Source organism: Alligator mississippiensis, chromosome 13 (assembly GCF_030867095.1).
Source record: "Alligator mississippiensis isolate rAllMis1 chromosome 13, rAllMis1, whole genome shotgun sequence".
In the NCBI taxonomy this organism is placed as follows: Eukaryota; Metazoa; Chordata; order Crocodylia; family Alligatoridae; genus Alligator; species Alligator mississippiensis.
The window spans coordinates 12847153-12862325 of NC_081836.1; the positions used below are offsets into that span (position 1 = coordinate 12847153).

The 15173-nt window shown below is 42.5% G+C and overlaps 1 protein-coding gene across 4 annotated transcripts in view; it reads right to left on the bottom strand.

Moving 5' to 3' along the window:
- Window positions 1-7828: 7828 nt before the first annotated feature.
- Window positions 7829-15173, bottom strand: part of NADK (NAD kinase) — a 40383-nt gene continuing 33038 nt past the window's right edge. For all 4 annotated transcript variants that reach the window (XM_014610430.3, XM_014610429.3, XM_019493980.2 and 1 more), the window contains 2 exons: window positions 12542-12624; window positions 7829-10596 (listed from right to left, as the gene is read on the bottom strand). In XM_014610430.3, the coding sequence (XP_014465916.1) occupies window positions 10449-10596; window positions 12542-12624 (231 nt within the window). In that variant the 3' untranslated portion in view covers window positions 7829-10448. The remainder of the gene's footprint in view (window positions 10597-12541; window positions 12625-15173) is intronic.

A 15173-nucleotide genomic window follows, 5' to 3' on the forward strand; every position in this document is an offset into this window, starting at 1 on the left:
ACAGCAATTCAAGAGAGGCACAATGCAGCAATTCTGGATGAACTAAGTCTATGGGTACTATATGCAAATTACTATAGCTATGTGTATTTTTAAGTTAATTTTTTTCAAATTTCTGTTCACTTCCACGTGCTCAGAGACAGCAGGGTCTGACAGAAAGGGGGGGGGGTGGGTGGGGAGGCTTCAGGGGCAAAAAACACAAGGCTTACCTGACCCCCATCGTCCACAATTTATTTTCATTTTCCCTGCTGTAGCAGTGGGATGGGGAGGGATTCAAGATAAACCTTCAATAGTTAGATTTTATATCTGGACAATTATAACAAATTAATGCATTTTCCATATATAGAATCTTAATTATTGTGGGCTCTCTTATAATCAGGGTTGTCTTATATTTGAGTAAATATGGTAACATGTTCCTTGTTAGTATTCTTCTTCCTTTTTATCTTCATGTAGCAACAAGATGGCAACATGAGTTGCATTGCATAAAGAGAAGAAATACAGCTGTAAATAGGAACAATATTAATCTCTTAACAAGAAACAATGTGCTAAGCCTGGAGGGATTAACCTTCAACTTCTAAGAGAAAACATTCTCGGCCCTGATTGAGGCCTGGTTGGACTCCTCTGGCTCCCTCCACTAATGTTTCATGTCATCTTTAAGTACCCCATCATATAAAGCATAACAATCTAGCAACCGAATCCTTTTTAACAGCATGCTGATGCTGCCACCAATATTTAGCCTTTAGTTACCAGGTCAACATAACAATCAACAGGAATATCTGAGCAACGAGCTCTTTCATTAAAGCTAATTTTGTTAGTGAATTTACTGCTTCTGCACGTGAGAGCATAGGAAGGCAGGCATAATAGAGGCAGGCATTGTGGAAGTTTTCCCACAGCTCTGAGATTATGCCCATTGTGAACTGCAACAGTCCTCCCAACCTGACTTGAAAAACAGTGGCTGGGGGAAGGGGCCGCTTTGAGTAGAGAGGATGGTGACAAGAGGAAGGGAAGCCCACGTAAGCATCAATGTCCAGGGAGCAGGGCGCCACAACTGTCCTGGGAGTGGGAGAGAGGCACGTGCACCCTCAGGAGGCCTCAGGTGCCTCTACACTAATGCTCGTCGTATGGGGTGTAAGCAGGAAGAACTGTGCCTCCTGATTGCAAGTAAGAACCCAGACTTAGTAGGGCTCACAGAAACCTGGTGGGACTCTACCTACGACTGGGTGGTGGGCATTCGGGGATATACCCTATATAGAACAGGCAGGACAGAGAGGAAAGGTTGGGGGGTTGTGCTCTATGTCAAAGAGCACCTCACATCTTCAAGGATTAGCTTCGGGTTAGAGGAGGGTCAGGCAGAGACACTATGGGTCAAACTACAAGGGGGGCGAGGCGAAAGGGACCTTACGGTGGGTGTCTACTACAGACCACCCAACCAGGGGGAAGAGCTAGACCAGGACTTCTCCAGTCGGCTTATGGAGGCGGTTAGGTCAAGGGATGTTATTGTTATAGATGACCTAAACTACCCAGACGTTTGCTGGGAGGAGCAGACAGCCAGGTCTGACCGCTCGCGTAGGTTCCTGGCTGTATTACAGGGCCGTCACCTTATCCAGGAAGTGCACAGCCCCACTGTCCTTGCTGGACCTGGTCCTGGCCATTGGGGGTGACCTGGTGAGGGGACTGCAGGTCCTTGACCACCTGGGCAATAGCGATCATCACCTGCTGGATTTCATTATCCAACACAGGGCATCAAGGGCTCACACCAAGGCTAAAGCCCTTGACTTCAGAAGGGCCAACTTCAATGAATTTAGGAGACTAGTGGGGGGAGGCACTAAGGAACCAGAAGGCAGAGGAGATGGGAGTCCACGAGGGATGGTTGTACCTTAAGGGGGCAATCCGCCAGGCCCAAAGGATAAAATTCCCTTAGAGAAGCAAGGGGGGGTAAGAGTGCTCAGAAACCCCCTTGGCTCAGCAAGGGCATTCAGCAATGCCTGAGGACTAAAAGTGGGACATACAACCAGTGGAAGGGAAGAGCTATCACCAAGGAGTACTCCTCCTCGGCCCGGGAGTGTAGGAGGGCTATTAGGAAGACCAAGGCAGAGATGGAGCTCAGGCTAGCGTCCAGGATTAAGGACAACAAAAAGTCCCTTTTCAAGTACACTGGGAGCAAAAAGAGGGCACCAGGCAATGTAGGGCCCCTGCGAGACACAAACAGTAATCTGGTGGCTACGCCAGACAAGAAAGCTGATATTTTTAATTGTTTTTTTGCTTCTGTTTTCTTGAACAGGGACTGGGATATCCCACCTACCAGAGGTAGGGACAATCTTGGATAGCTCTATCAAGCCTTCAGTCAGCGCAGATGTAGTTAGGGATCTCTGGAAGGGCTAGACATTTTTAAATCTGCAGGTCCAGATGCCCTCCACCCAAGGGTGTTGAGGGAGCTGGCAGGGGTCATTGCAGAGCCCTTGGCCCAGCTGTATGAGCACCCGTGGTCATCTGGCCAGGTGCCGGGGGATTGGAAACTGGCTAATGTGGTCCCAGTTTTCAAGAAGGGGAGGATGAAGGACCCAAGTAACTATAGGCCTATAAGCCTCACCTCGGTGCTCGGGAAGATCTTGGAGAGAATCATCAAGGAGCACATCTGTGGGGGGCCTGCAGGGGAGATCATGCTCAGGGGCAATCAGCATGGGTTCACCAAAGGCAGGTCCTGCTAGACCAACCTGATTGCCTTTTACAACCAAGTAACTAAATCCTTGGATGATGGTGTTGCTGTGGACATAGCCTTTCTAGACTTTAAGAAGGCCTTTGACATCGTCTCTCACCCCATCCTCATCAATAAATCAAGCGACTGCAGCACTGATGCCTGCACAGTTGGCTGGGTAAAAAATTGGCTGATGGGGCACACCCAGAGAGTAGTGGTAGACGGGTTGTACTCAACCTGGCGAGATGTGAGCAGTGGGGTACCCCAGGGCTCAGTCCTTGGGCCCGCACTGTTTAACATCTTCATCAGTGACTTGGACGAGGGGGTGGAAAGCACACTGTCCAAATTTGCTGATGACACCAAGATGTGGGGCGAGGTGGACACACTTGAAGGGAGAGAGACGCTGCAACTAGATTTAGACAGACTACAAAAGTGGGCAGATGAGAATAGGATGGGGTTCAATGTAGAAAAATGCAGGGTGCTGCACCTTGGGAGAAGGAATCCACAGCATACATACAGGCTGGGGAATTCCCCTCTTGAAAGCACAGAGGTGGAAAGGGATCTTGGAGTCATTATTGACTCCAAGATGAACATGAGCCGCGAATGCCAGACCGCAGCCAGCAAGGCCAACCATACCTTGTCATGCATCCAAAGGTGCATCTCAAGCCAGTCCAGAGAGGTGATCCTCCCCCTTTGTGCGACTTTGGTCAGGCCGCAGTTGGAGTACTGCGTCCAGTACTGGGCGTCGCACTTCAAAAGGGACGTGGCCAGCCTGGAGAGGGTTCAGAGGAGGGCCACCCGCTTGGTGAGAGGGCAGCAGGACAGGCCTTACGAGGAGAGACTGAAGGACCTGAATGTGTTCAGCCTCAGCAAGAGGAGGTTGATGGGGGACCTGGTGGCTGCCTACCAACTCATCAGGGGGGATCAACAGCAAATAGGCAGAGCCCTTTTCTCTCCAGCACCACCTGGGGTGACAAGGAACAATGGTAATAAGCTAATGGAGAATAGGTTTGAGATCAGAAGGCAATATTTTACAGTTGGGGTGGCCAAAATCTGGAACCAACTTCCCAGGGAAGTGGTCCTCACCCCTACCTTGGGCAAATTCAAGAGGAGGTTGGATGATCACCTGTCTGGGGTCTTGTGAACCCAGCATTCATTCCTGCCTGTAGCAGGGGGTCAGGCTAGATGATCTGTTCAGGTCCCTGCTGACCTTAGCTACTATGAAACTATGAGACTATGAAACAATGCCTTATACACCAAGAATTTAAATTGTGGGCCTCTCCTGAGCAGATGTGGAATCATTAAACTAATACAGGATCAACCAGTTTCACTTTTTCTAGTGGCAAAGACCATAACTGCATACAGCTCCCTGGAGCTGAAAGTCCAACATGACCCCCATCACCAATTGACCCCAACAACCAACATCTAAAACAACTGGTACAGCATAAAGGGAAGCGACCCTCAGGCACTTGAGTCCATTCATCTTCCACATTTGTCATATCCTCAACACAAGTGTCATAATACAGTAATTCCTGTATGAAAGTCTCTAATAAAAACATTAAGCATGCTGGCCCCAAGACTGATCCCTGAAGAACCCCACTAGGAACTGCTTTCCAATCTGGTAACTCACATTACAACAGAAGCTGCTGTAGTCTCTCTTCAAGCCAGTTCCTTATCCATATTACAACTGTAGTATAGATCTCCCATCATCTCCAGTTCAGCCAATATTTTCCCATGAGGTGCAGTGTCAAAAGCCTTGTTTTTCCCAATATTCATTCCCAAATGGACCCAGTTCTAGCAGATGACTTCAGCTGCCCAACTATCAGCAAGCTATACCAAAGCTAGCAGGAAGATGCGGCTGTGCTGCGTTTCACCATTAGGTCACTTGTTCAACTCTATCAAATCCGTCAACTACTCCTATCCAACTGGCTTCACCTTCTGAAGTAGACAAATACCCGATCCGTCATCAGCACCATAATGAATAATGGAAATCTCTCTTCAGAACAACATTATGAACAGTTAACCGTTCATAACCATGACATTAAGTGCACACAATATAGGGAATACTACACATTTGCTTTATTCATGCATGGTCATCTTCCTGCCAGTTCCTACTTTATCCATGGATATCTGCAGCATTGGTTAAACATGATTTTCCCCTCAAGGCAGCTCTAATTAAAGAAACTGCCTGGATTTGGAGTTCTTCATTTCACTTCTGAAGGAGGATACGAAGAGAGCGGGCCCTGCTGTTAGCTTTCCTTATTAAGGATCATAGCATTAGGGCCACAGTTCTTTTGTTTCATTTAGATTTTTTTTTTTTTAAATTAACACTGCCTCCCCTGCCCACCAGCCCCATTTGGAAGAGAGTTTTAAATAGCAATGGGTTATTCTACCTGCTACTTTAGAAGGTGGCAGCTGCCATCAATTCCCTCTCCTCACTTAAATCAAAGAACATTTGATTGAAAACACACCCCAGAGCACATGAACTTAGCAAATAAGGAAGTATTTTATGCCTTTCGACCTTGTACATGTCACAGCATAACAATAAGGCATGAATTAGCAATGTGAATGTAAACACCTATAAAAACATCTTATGCAATTATGTGGTTATTGTAAGACAAATCCAACTTCATTGAAGTTAATGCAAGTACTGTGCTGCTATTCCATTCCTCCCCTTTCACAAGATGAGTGACTATGTATGAGATTTTCTCTAAAAGGCAGCAGCACTGCAGTACAAGCAGGCATTCTCAAACTGGTTTTAGTTAAATACCTCTGGGTAATAGCAATGAAGATATGATGGCACAGGCAGTATAAGCCCACTGGGGGCTCTCAATATTTACTGAAGCAATAGTGTGGACTTCAGGTGCATCTTCCCTGCTCTTGTTACCCAGCTCTCTAGGTTAAAGAACAGCCAGAAGGCTCACTTGCCACTCCTTTCATCTTGCTACCATGGCTGCCATGAGCAAGTCTCTAAGGTGTCACCCTGTCCTGCCTTCTGCCCGACTTCAGCTAACACAGCCAACTACCTCTTCACCACCATTTTTTTCCCTTTTCTTTCTTTTTTAAAGAGAGGAACTAGTAGACATGATGGACCAGCACTGGGCCACGTTTTGCCCTCAGATGCACACAAATTTCTATTAACTTATATGGGAAGTGTCCATGCCATTCTTCTTCCCCCACTCCTCACTGCTAGATTATATTCATGCTGCTCTCAAGGTTTTGGGAGATTGCAGGAATTCTTGTAAAGCAGCTTTCAAGAAATGTAACTGATTCCCTTTTATGCCACAGCATCTCCTCCCTCAAACTGTTAGGGGCAGGAGAGGAGAGGGAGTGTGGGGAGAGGGAAGGGTCAAACCCACACCTTACAGATCTTATTTACTTTTGGTCGAGGAAATAAGGGTTAGAGGCTTTTAGTCTTCTTAATAAAAAAGGCTTTATTGCCCTGGTAACTGCAGTTTTGGTATGAAAAACACTGAGTAACTTGCACTGCAAATGTAATTTGGAACACCCACTTTGATGGGAGGGAGATCTTGTGAGCCACATATGAACTGAGGCATGAGAATCATCCCTTAGCAGTAGAATGAGTTCTGCCAAGTAAGTGCCATGATGGGGCAATGCTAATTCCTTGCCCCAAATTTAGGCAAGAGAAAATCATAATGCAGGATACAGTTGCTGTGGTTTTTGGAAGGCATTTTGGTTCCAGTGAGCAGTTTCATAACTGGCGAGGCATGTTTCTCTGCATGGAGATGGTGAAACCCCTGCTGGTACATTCTAGCCAGAATGTTAGCTCTTCTGTTTAAAAGTTGTATTACCCATCTGTAGTAAGCACCAGGTCTTCTTCGTTATCTGTCAGTTTTATATGGCTGCAGAACATGCATGGACTACTCTGAGACTATGCTAGAAAGTAGCCTGTACTTCCAGGCTAATTAAAGAACCCCTAGGAATAATTACTGGGTAAGAAACAAGGATGGCCTCACAGAAAAATGTTCATTCTTGAAACTTCTGTAGGGATAACAAATATTATAAAAATGTTTCCCATTGTCCCTGTTCTTTACCCGCAACTCTTGTAATCTCTTTCTTGGATCATTAAGAAAGTGGCTAAGTGAAGGGAAGAAATTTATTTTAACCCATATGGTAATCGTCAGAAGCTTAATTCTTAAAGATTGGAAATAAGCATATACTCAGTGGCGCTTAAATGTACTTTTGCCTTATCTCTTGAACAGCAGTCTCTATAACTTACTCTAATACACTGCATTTGGCTCCAGAAGTTAGTGTCTGTTTCTGTCCTGGAGTGTCAAAATGCTCCTGCACAAAACAAGCTTAACAAAAAAAAAAAAAGTGTTTATTTAAAGGATTGAAAATATTTGTTCTCAGCAATATTTGACATGTTTCCAATCATGAACAGCATGAAACATCAGGATATTTAAAAAAAATAGTTCAGTGCACTTCGAATTATACCATACATCAGTTTCAGTACTGCAATAACTTCCAATGTTTCTTTCTTATTTGCAAGGCTTTTACTGGAATTCACCACTGCTTTTTCTTTAAACAAATGCATTTACAAGTCTCCATTTACACCCTGTCTAAACTTAAAAGGGTGGCTGGTTTACAAAGTAGATACAGTATATACCAACTTCTCCCCATACACTTGAAACTAGTTCCCCAAATGGAATAAGTTAAGCAGCCAAATTGACTTTTTTGCAAGTATAAATGGATCTTCAAAAGACTTTTGATGACAACTACAGCTAGAGAGAATTATACTCCTATCCAACATAACCATGTGGGCAAAACTTTTAAAGTACAGACAAGGTTCTAGTTACTTGCTTGTGGAGGGCCATTTAGAAGAATTAAGAGTCTAGAAGGAGGGCTCTTACAATTAAACAAATTCTTTCAAGTATTAATGCAAATCATTTGAGTCACTTTGTTTACAAAAAATTAGTAAGAAAAACAGGATTAAATAACTTTTTCCAAAGTTAAAGCAGGAGCATGCATCCAAACACATTACTTTCCAGACGTCTCTGATTGTAGTTTTCATTTCAGCTGGCTAGCGATCCAAACAAGATTTTGTCACTGAGTGGGAAGAGAAGGTGCCTTTCACAAGCGAAACTATGAAGAAATTCACTCAGAGCCAAATAATGCAATTGCCTCTGCATGTTAGATTAAATTTAATAAAACCGCATAAGTCCAATTTGGAGGGAGTAGTTACATAGGATGTGTTTAGAAATTACATTTTAGGAAGTGTACACTCTGAAAATTAATGTTCCACGATCTGTTCCATGTCATGAAAGATGTTTACTATTATAAAAAAAGCACAAATAAAAAAAGGTGCTGAAGATGCAATTTTAGTTTTTAAAAAATTCTAAGTTCAGTATAAGGCTCTTAGTCATTTTGCCTTATCATCACTTCAGCAGGTTATTTCTGCTTCCTATCTTACTAAACCTTCTGGCTTATATTTTTTTATCAGGATATTTATACCTCCACTAAAAATTAAAGGCTTTACCCTGTTCCTTTTTCAGTTATTGCATGTTTAAATAAGGAAATGTATATTTTTCAAAGCAAAATATAATGTTTCTATAGCTCAGAAAGTAAACAGCTATTCAGAAACTGAATACTGTCTAGGAAACCCGTAAGCAGCTTTAAACAGTGATAAAATGGTTACTGTAAATTCAAGTGAAAAAAAAAACCCAACAAAAAAACAAAAGCTCCAAAGATATCTGAACATGCTCAAAGATAACATCACAAGTTTTGCTTGTCCAGACCAAACTAAACAATAGTCTAATTTACAAAGTATTTACAAATCGAACATTAATTTATATTAACACAATTTTAGTGGAGAGCTACAATCTGCTTCACGCAAAGTGCTCTCATCTTAACTGGACAAAATTAAACACACTAGGGCAACATCCAACAAAGGAAGAGATATTAACTCGAAGGACTTCAGGCTAGGTAGAGCATGGGAATTAGTACATTTCCCATTATTAACCCTGACCACACAAACAAGAGTAAGACAACCATGAAAAGTTCAACAGAACTCATTTCACTTACAGGAAACCCCACACTTAATCAAGAAGAAACAGATTCTTCTGCCATAACATGCCATATACTGCAAGGCTAGCAGAGATCGTCCATCCCTTTAATGGTCTATGCAGAGGTTATTTGAAAATATTAGGATTAGGATAGCATGGTAGTGAGAGACTACACCACAAAGAACATTAATGTAAACATTATAACTGGGTTTGATTTTTTCTTAGTAAAAGCTGAGTACAAACCCTTTTTTTAAACTACTTATCTTCATAAAAGCATGTACAATAAAATTATGTACATAAACAAGTTAGAAACATTTGAAAGAATCTTAAAAAAGTACATACAAGACTTAAAACATCTTGAAGTGTGCTGAAGGCACCATCGCTACTATGCTGGGAATGTGTCCTGTTTCTTATCAGCCTACCAATGCAGTATCCCTTTCTTGTTACTCAAGGGCCCAACCCTTGAGTACTGAGCACCCTTAGACTTCAAGGGGGAGTTAGTTAAGGGCATTCAGGTCCTAACTCACAATGCTCATATTTCTCAGAATAAGAAACAGCACTAGTGGTCAGTGATTTTAGACAACATAGTAGTAGTCCAAGTCCAGGCTCTTCTGGCTCTGGCAAAAGTTTGTCATTTACAATCTCAAATGATGTTTATTTCAGGGATTACAAAAATTCTACACATTTCTAAAGCTCCCAACCATGCTGAAAAAGCAGGGAACTGCTGAGGATAAATCAGTTAATGTACACATTAATAGAGTAACACTTTACCAACTCTGTCCAGTCAACCCTGTCTTTTTGGATGGTAAGAACAAAGTGATAAGACCAGACAATGTTAATTTAAGTGGCAGAAATAAGAGGGTTTTCAACAGTTTTAACTACTAAAAATAGAGAGTTTAATCAGTATAACTAACTGTTTCTTTCCACCAAAATTCTTGCCACACTTGCATGTAAGGGCAAAGGATTTAAGTGTTGTCTCAATGGGAAGGCATTCTGAGTAAGATTCCTTTGTTTTAAAGGAAGAGAAATCTTAACAGAGAATAACAAATATTCCAAACTAATTGGAATATTTTAATTCACTTTTCTATTATTTATGTATACAACCTACCATGTCACTTTGCAAATTGCTGATTACAATCAAGATTGTAGGTGTTTTGGATACTGATTAGCAGAGCTGACCCGAACAGGGTGCAAATCAGCTTGTATGGGGCCCCACCCCCGACTCGATCCTGCACACCCTGGATATGAAGAAGCCAATGGCGGTGGCGCCAGTGGGGGGGGGAGGGAGGGGGGCGGCGTGTAGGGTAGCAGCAAGCAGCTGGATGCGAAGCCGGTGGTAGCAGCACAGAGGTGCCACAGCCACTCCACCTGGCTCCACAGGGCCCCACAAAGTGCAGGGCCCAGGACGGTTGCCCTGATTTGTGCCCCACCCCCCCTAGGGACAGCCCTGCTGATTAGCAATTTCAACCCATTTTAAAATTTTAAAATAAAAAAAATTAAGTTTAGATGGCAAGAGTCAGATTTTTAAACCTTGAATTCCTACTGCCAGTGGATTGGATATAACGTGATCACTTCTGGTCATCAGCAGATCTGACTGATATGAGGTACATCACTGTTTAAAATATGTGTCTATTGTGTTTATTCCCAGGAGCTACAGGCTTTAAAACCAAAATTTTATCACAAGGGATACTGCCACATTAAACCACATGAGCATCGTTAGCTTTCAACATTCAAAATTCTTCTTCTTCAACAGCAAAGTTATTTTGCTTCTTCCGAACGTTCCAGTGTAAACACTCAGCCAGGCTTTCGAACCAGTCGCTCACAGGATCTCGGAAACAGATTGAAGGAAGGGGATAGCAAGAGGTAGTGATGCTAATACTGCAACACAGGAATACCCTCAATTAGTAAAGGAGTAACATTAAAAAAATGCAATAAAATTGTACTTTGGTATTTGTAAAATAAGGAAACCTTTTTTAATCCTTAGGTCTATAAGTATTTAAATCTTTGGGCAATGGTTAGTTTCTGAAATTTGTTGTTGGCCAAGTTGGGACACAGTACCTACATAATACAACAAGCAGGATGCCTTAGAAACATCAGTAGAGATACAATTCTATAGGTAAGAATTACTGTGAGCAGAGTCCACAGCCAGCCTGCCTGCCTTATCCCCCTATTTCTCTTCCCTGATCTAGAGAGCCTTGCACCCTTTGCTGGGGTTCACAAGACCACCCTTGGTTCAGCTCAAAAATATAATTACTACATGTCACCTTGATCCTTAAACCTCAAGTCCTAAAACCTAAAGGCAGCAAATAACAAAGTCCAACATCACTGCCATAGCATCAATCTGATCAAATGTGCAGACTCCTAATGTGTCTTACTGCTCAACTGCAGGGAAAAAAAAACAAACCCCAAAGTGAAAGATCCTTGCATTGTCCTGTTCTTCATCTTCCCACAAATATGGAGCAGAAAAGCATAGTGATCAGACAGCAAAATGGATCTATAAGAATATAATAAACTATGCAGCAGAAAGCTTGGGGTTTATCTGACCTCTTTCTTACGAATCCACATTTCTGTACTGGGAAAGAGGACAAGTCCTTTAAACTAGAGTTTCCCAACCCATGGGTCACAACCCAAAAGTGGGTTGCAAGAACATATGAAAGGGTTGTGAACAAACTTTAAAAATGGATTCTCCTTTAAAGGACAAAAACCTGGGAAACCATGGCTTTTCCCTTGCAGGCTGGCAGAGTTCCCCCATGCTTGGGGACCCCATGGCCCACACTTCCTCCTACCCTGCCCCATACACTGGGGGGCAGTGGCAAAGGACAGTGGGTTGGGAGTGGAGTGCACCAGCAGGGCCAGGGGACTGTTTTCTCCTTAAACTATTTCCTGGGTCGGGACTGGCCACTGATGTTTACAAATGGGTCCTGATACAAAAAAAAAAAAAAAAAGAGAAATAATAATAATATTGAGAACCACTGCTTTAAAGCACTGCACTGTGTCTCAGGAGCTGCAGACTCCTGCCACTTGTAATAAGGGCCCAATGTATCTGCTATTATAAAAGCTCATCTGAATACAGGCAGAGTACCTTCATCTATGGCGGGGGGCATAGCACTCTTTTTTGGATCTCGAGTATAATAAGAATCCTTTGCAGCAGTGGGACACTGACAGCCCTCATCTTCCTGCTTTACCTGTGGCAAGTTATGGAGCTTTTGGTGCCTTTGGGCAATACGCCTCATAACTGTGCAGCAGGGTTGATTGTGTAGCTACAGGAATAAGTTAAAGGAAAACTTGTACGGGATGGCTTGGGTAGGGATGAACCTACTTCAAGAGGGGGTTGGATTAGATGACCTCAGGAGGCCTGTTCCAGCCCTACTTTTCTATGAAGACCCTTGCTCTTTTTTCTAGATTGGCTTTGCAATTGTATTCAATGGTATATGTGCCAAACAATGCCTTCTTGAGAGGTAATGAGCACAAGCTACTCCCATTGACTTCACCGTGTTCAACAGTCCCAAGATCTAGTCCAAGAGCTGAAGTTCACAGATTTCTTTAAGGGCAAGCCCTTCTTCTCTAAGTCCTATTTGGATGTCCTTTTCCCCACTGCCAACATTTCACCTGCTTTTATAAATGTGCCTATTTTTTTTTTTCCAAGCAGGAGTATCCAAAACATTTTTGCTAACCTTGCCACTTACAAGCAATTATAACTTATAAAATATTCATTTCTGCTGCCACCACCAATACCTTACAGTCCTAGCCAACATGAGGGAAATTCAAAAGTGTGGCTGCACAACTCTCTCAATGCAAATCGCAACCAAAGAGAAATTCTCACCTGTCTCCATGGCAGATTTCCTGTCTCTTCCTCCCATCAAATGAAACCCATGCTGTATTCCGGGCATCAGGGGACAGTGTAATCTAAGAAAGGACAAAACACAAGAATACAAGAATTAAAAATGCAGCTTTCCGAGCTGAAAGACTGAGAAAAGAACATATCCTTTTTTTACTCTCCTGTATCTAGTGTACGTAGAGATTTTATTTCCTCTGCTGTCTTTTTCTGCTGAAAGTTTTACAGGGCTGTGGACACAAGTTTAATATTATGCATAGTGCAAATATAATGGAGGCATACAGTTACATGCACAGCAAAGCCTTCCCTAACAATTCTAGTAAGGTTATTTACTATAAAGGCATTCCAGTTACAGAAGACTTGAACTTCATATAAGAGTTAACATATTGCCTAATTCAATGAGATCAGTAGTCTTAATTTTACTTCTGGGCAGACTTGTGATTGGCATTTTGAAATACAGACTTTGAACTTTGTAAGCTTTATGTAAAACTTTCAAATTGAAGAGGCTATAGTTAGATCTGGGTATTTGAGGAGTCAAAATTACCTGGGTCAATTGACTGCTCAAATATTGTAAAAAGTGTCAAGTAATTTAAGGATTAATTTATTAGAACAGTGAGAGACTTTAATCTTCAATAAATTAGATATTTATGTTAATTACATAAAATCACATAAGTTATGTTAAAACACAAGATTGTTGACTGTTACTGTGAAACAACTAAACTAATTTATTACAAGTTTTTCAAATTTATTCTAACTAGCAACATGTGTGAATGAAATTCAACTGTTCTTTTTCTTGGCGTTTATCCTGGAATGTCAGGGTCAGCTCAAACAGTTACAAATTATAAGAAAAAAATGAAATTGAAACATACATAGAAACTATAAAGGTCACCTTTTCCATGCTGCTGGTTTTCATTCTCTCCTCAACCCAGAGTTAGTTCTTGCAGCCCCACATGGCTTAATGGATGAGAGGAGGGAATGAGAGAATTGGCTGGAAGAGCTCAGGGCAAGGATGCCTGCTCCTTGAAAAAGGGGATGAGGAGGTGATGCATATGTATGTTTTGCCTCCTGCAGGACTGGGAGGCAAGGAGCCCTCACTTCTGCCCCTTGCTAACAAATGACAGCATGACAGAAAAAAAATGGTAGACCACCACCTATACAAGGGCATTCATGGCTTCGTGGAGTATTTAACAGTATCTGACCATGGCCAAATAAATGGTCAACTGACTGTATTTGTTTAGCCAACTGACCACTTGCCAACTTTACCATACACATAATTTATGGTATGAGTCATCGAGATGATTGACTTCCGCCATACTGCCAACTGTATAGATAAACTGTAGCGTGATGTAGGTGCCATGAATAAGCAAGCAATTCAAACGGTAAGAAAATCTTTTTTAAACTTCTCATACAAAACACCAAGATTTCTCCATTATATAGGACTAGCAGACTAAAACAGTTGTGCAAAATATTAAAACACAAAGCCAGTGAAATAAATTTATCTGTGGCCAACATCTATTAAAAGAAAATCCACTCTGAGTACAGACTGGACATGACAAGTTTTGGGGGCTTTTTTTTTTTTTTTGCAAAGCTATATGCAATTAAGATTATCATCCTTCTAAATAAGTATATCTGCTCACATCTGCTAGTCTGGAAAATTCCCATTCCTAACAGTTCTACATCAATGATTCTTAACCATGGTATCGGGGCACCCTGAGGTGACTTGTGATCTTTTAAAAGGGTGCTATGAGACACAAGGAAGATAAGCAGATATGAACAGCTAAGTGCAGGCTCAGGCGCTTCTCTGCCTGGCAGGTGGCCTGCTTCTACTGCCCAACACTCCTGCAAGGAGCTAAGCACTGTAATAAATAAATTAGTTTTAGGATTGGGGTGCTGCTTAATTCACAAAAGTTATGGAGTGCTGCCATGAATCAATATGGTTGAGAACCGTTATTCTACATATGGGCATGGTGCCTAATAATAAACAAACTTTATGTCCTTTGCTTTGGTCAGTCTTATAATATTTATCTTCTTATTGGGCACATCTAGAGGTGCAATTAATTCACAGCAATAACCCCGGCACATACTACACTGGAATTTATTGCTCCTGGGCTCTGCGTTTGAACATGCACCCAGGACCACAGCATGTCGAGCCGGGTTGAAGCAGCCCCAGCTAGCAGAGGGTCCACGAGGTCAGACTGCCAGTCTAAGGCTGCCCTGATCCAGCTCAATGTGCTGCAGCGGGGCTGGATGGACACAAGGGTGCTCCAGTGTGGGGCTAGCCAGGAGGCAGCCCCCACACTCTTGTGCCCCAGTCAGCCCTGTCAGCGTCTACACGTGCACTGCTATGCACTAAAAAACTCTGCCACAGGTTAGTATTTGTATTTACAAGTACTAACCTGTGGCAGAGTTTATTAGTTTACTGTGGCCTAATAGGGCTACATGTGTGGACGCTGAGATGATTACTGTGGAGCTAATTAGGAAGCTCCATAGTAAACGTCTTGTGTAGATGCACCCATTTTGTACCTGTAGTGGTGTGTGAGGTTTCAAGTAGCCATTCTGAGGAAACCTTGGGTAAACGGCTGTCTGCAAATGCAGGGGCCTAGATTTAGGGATGAGAAAG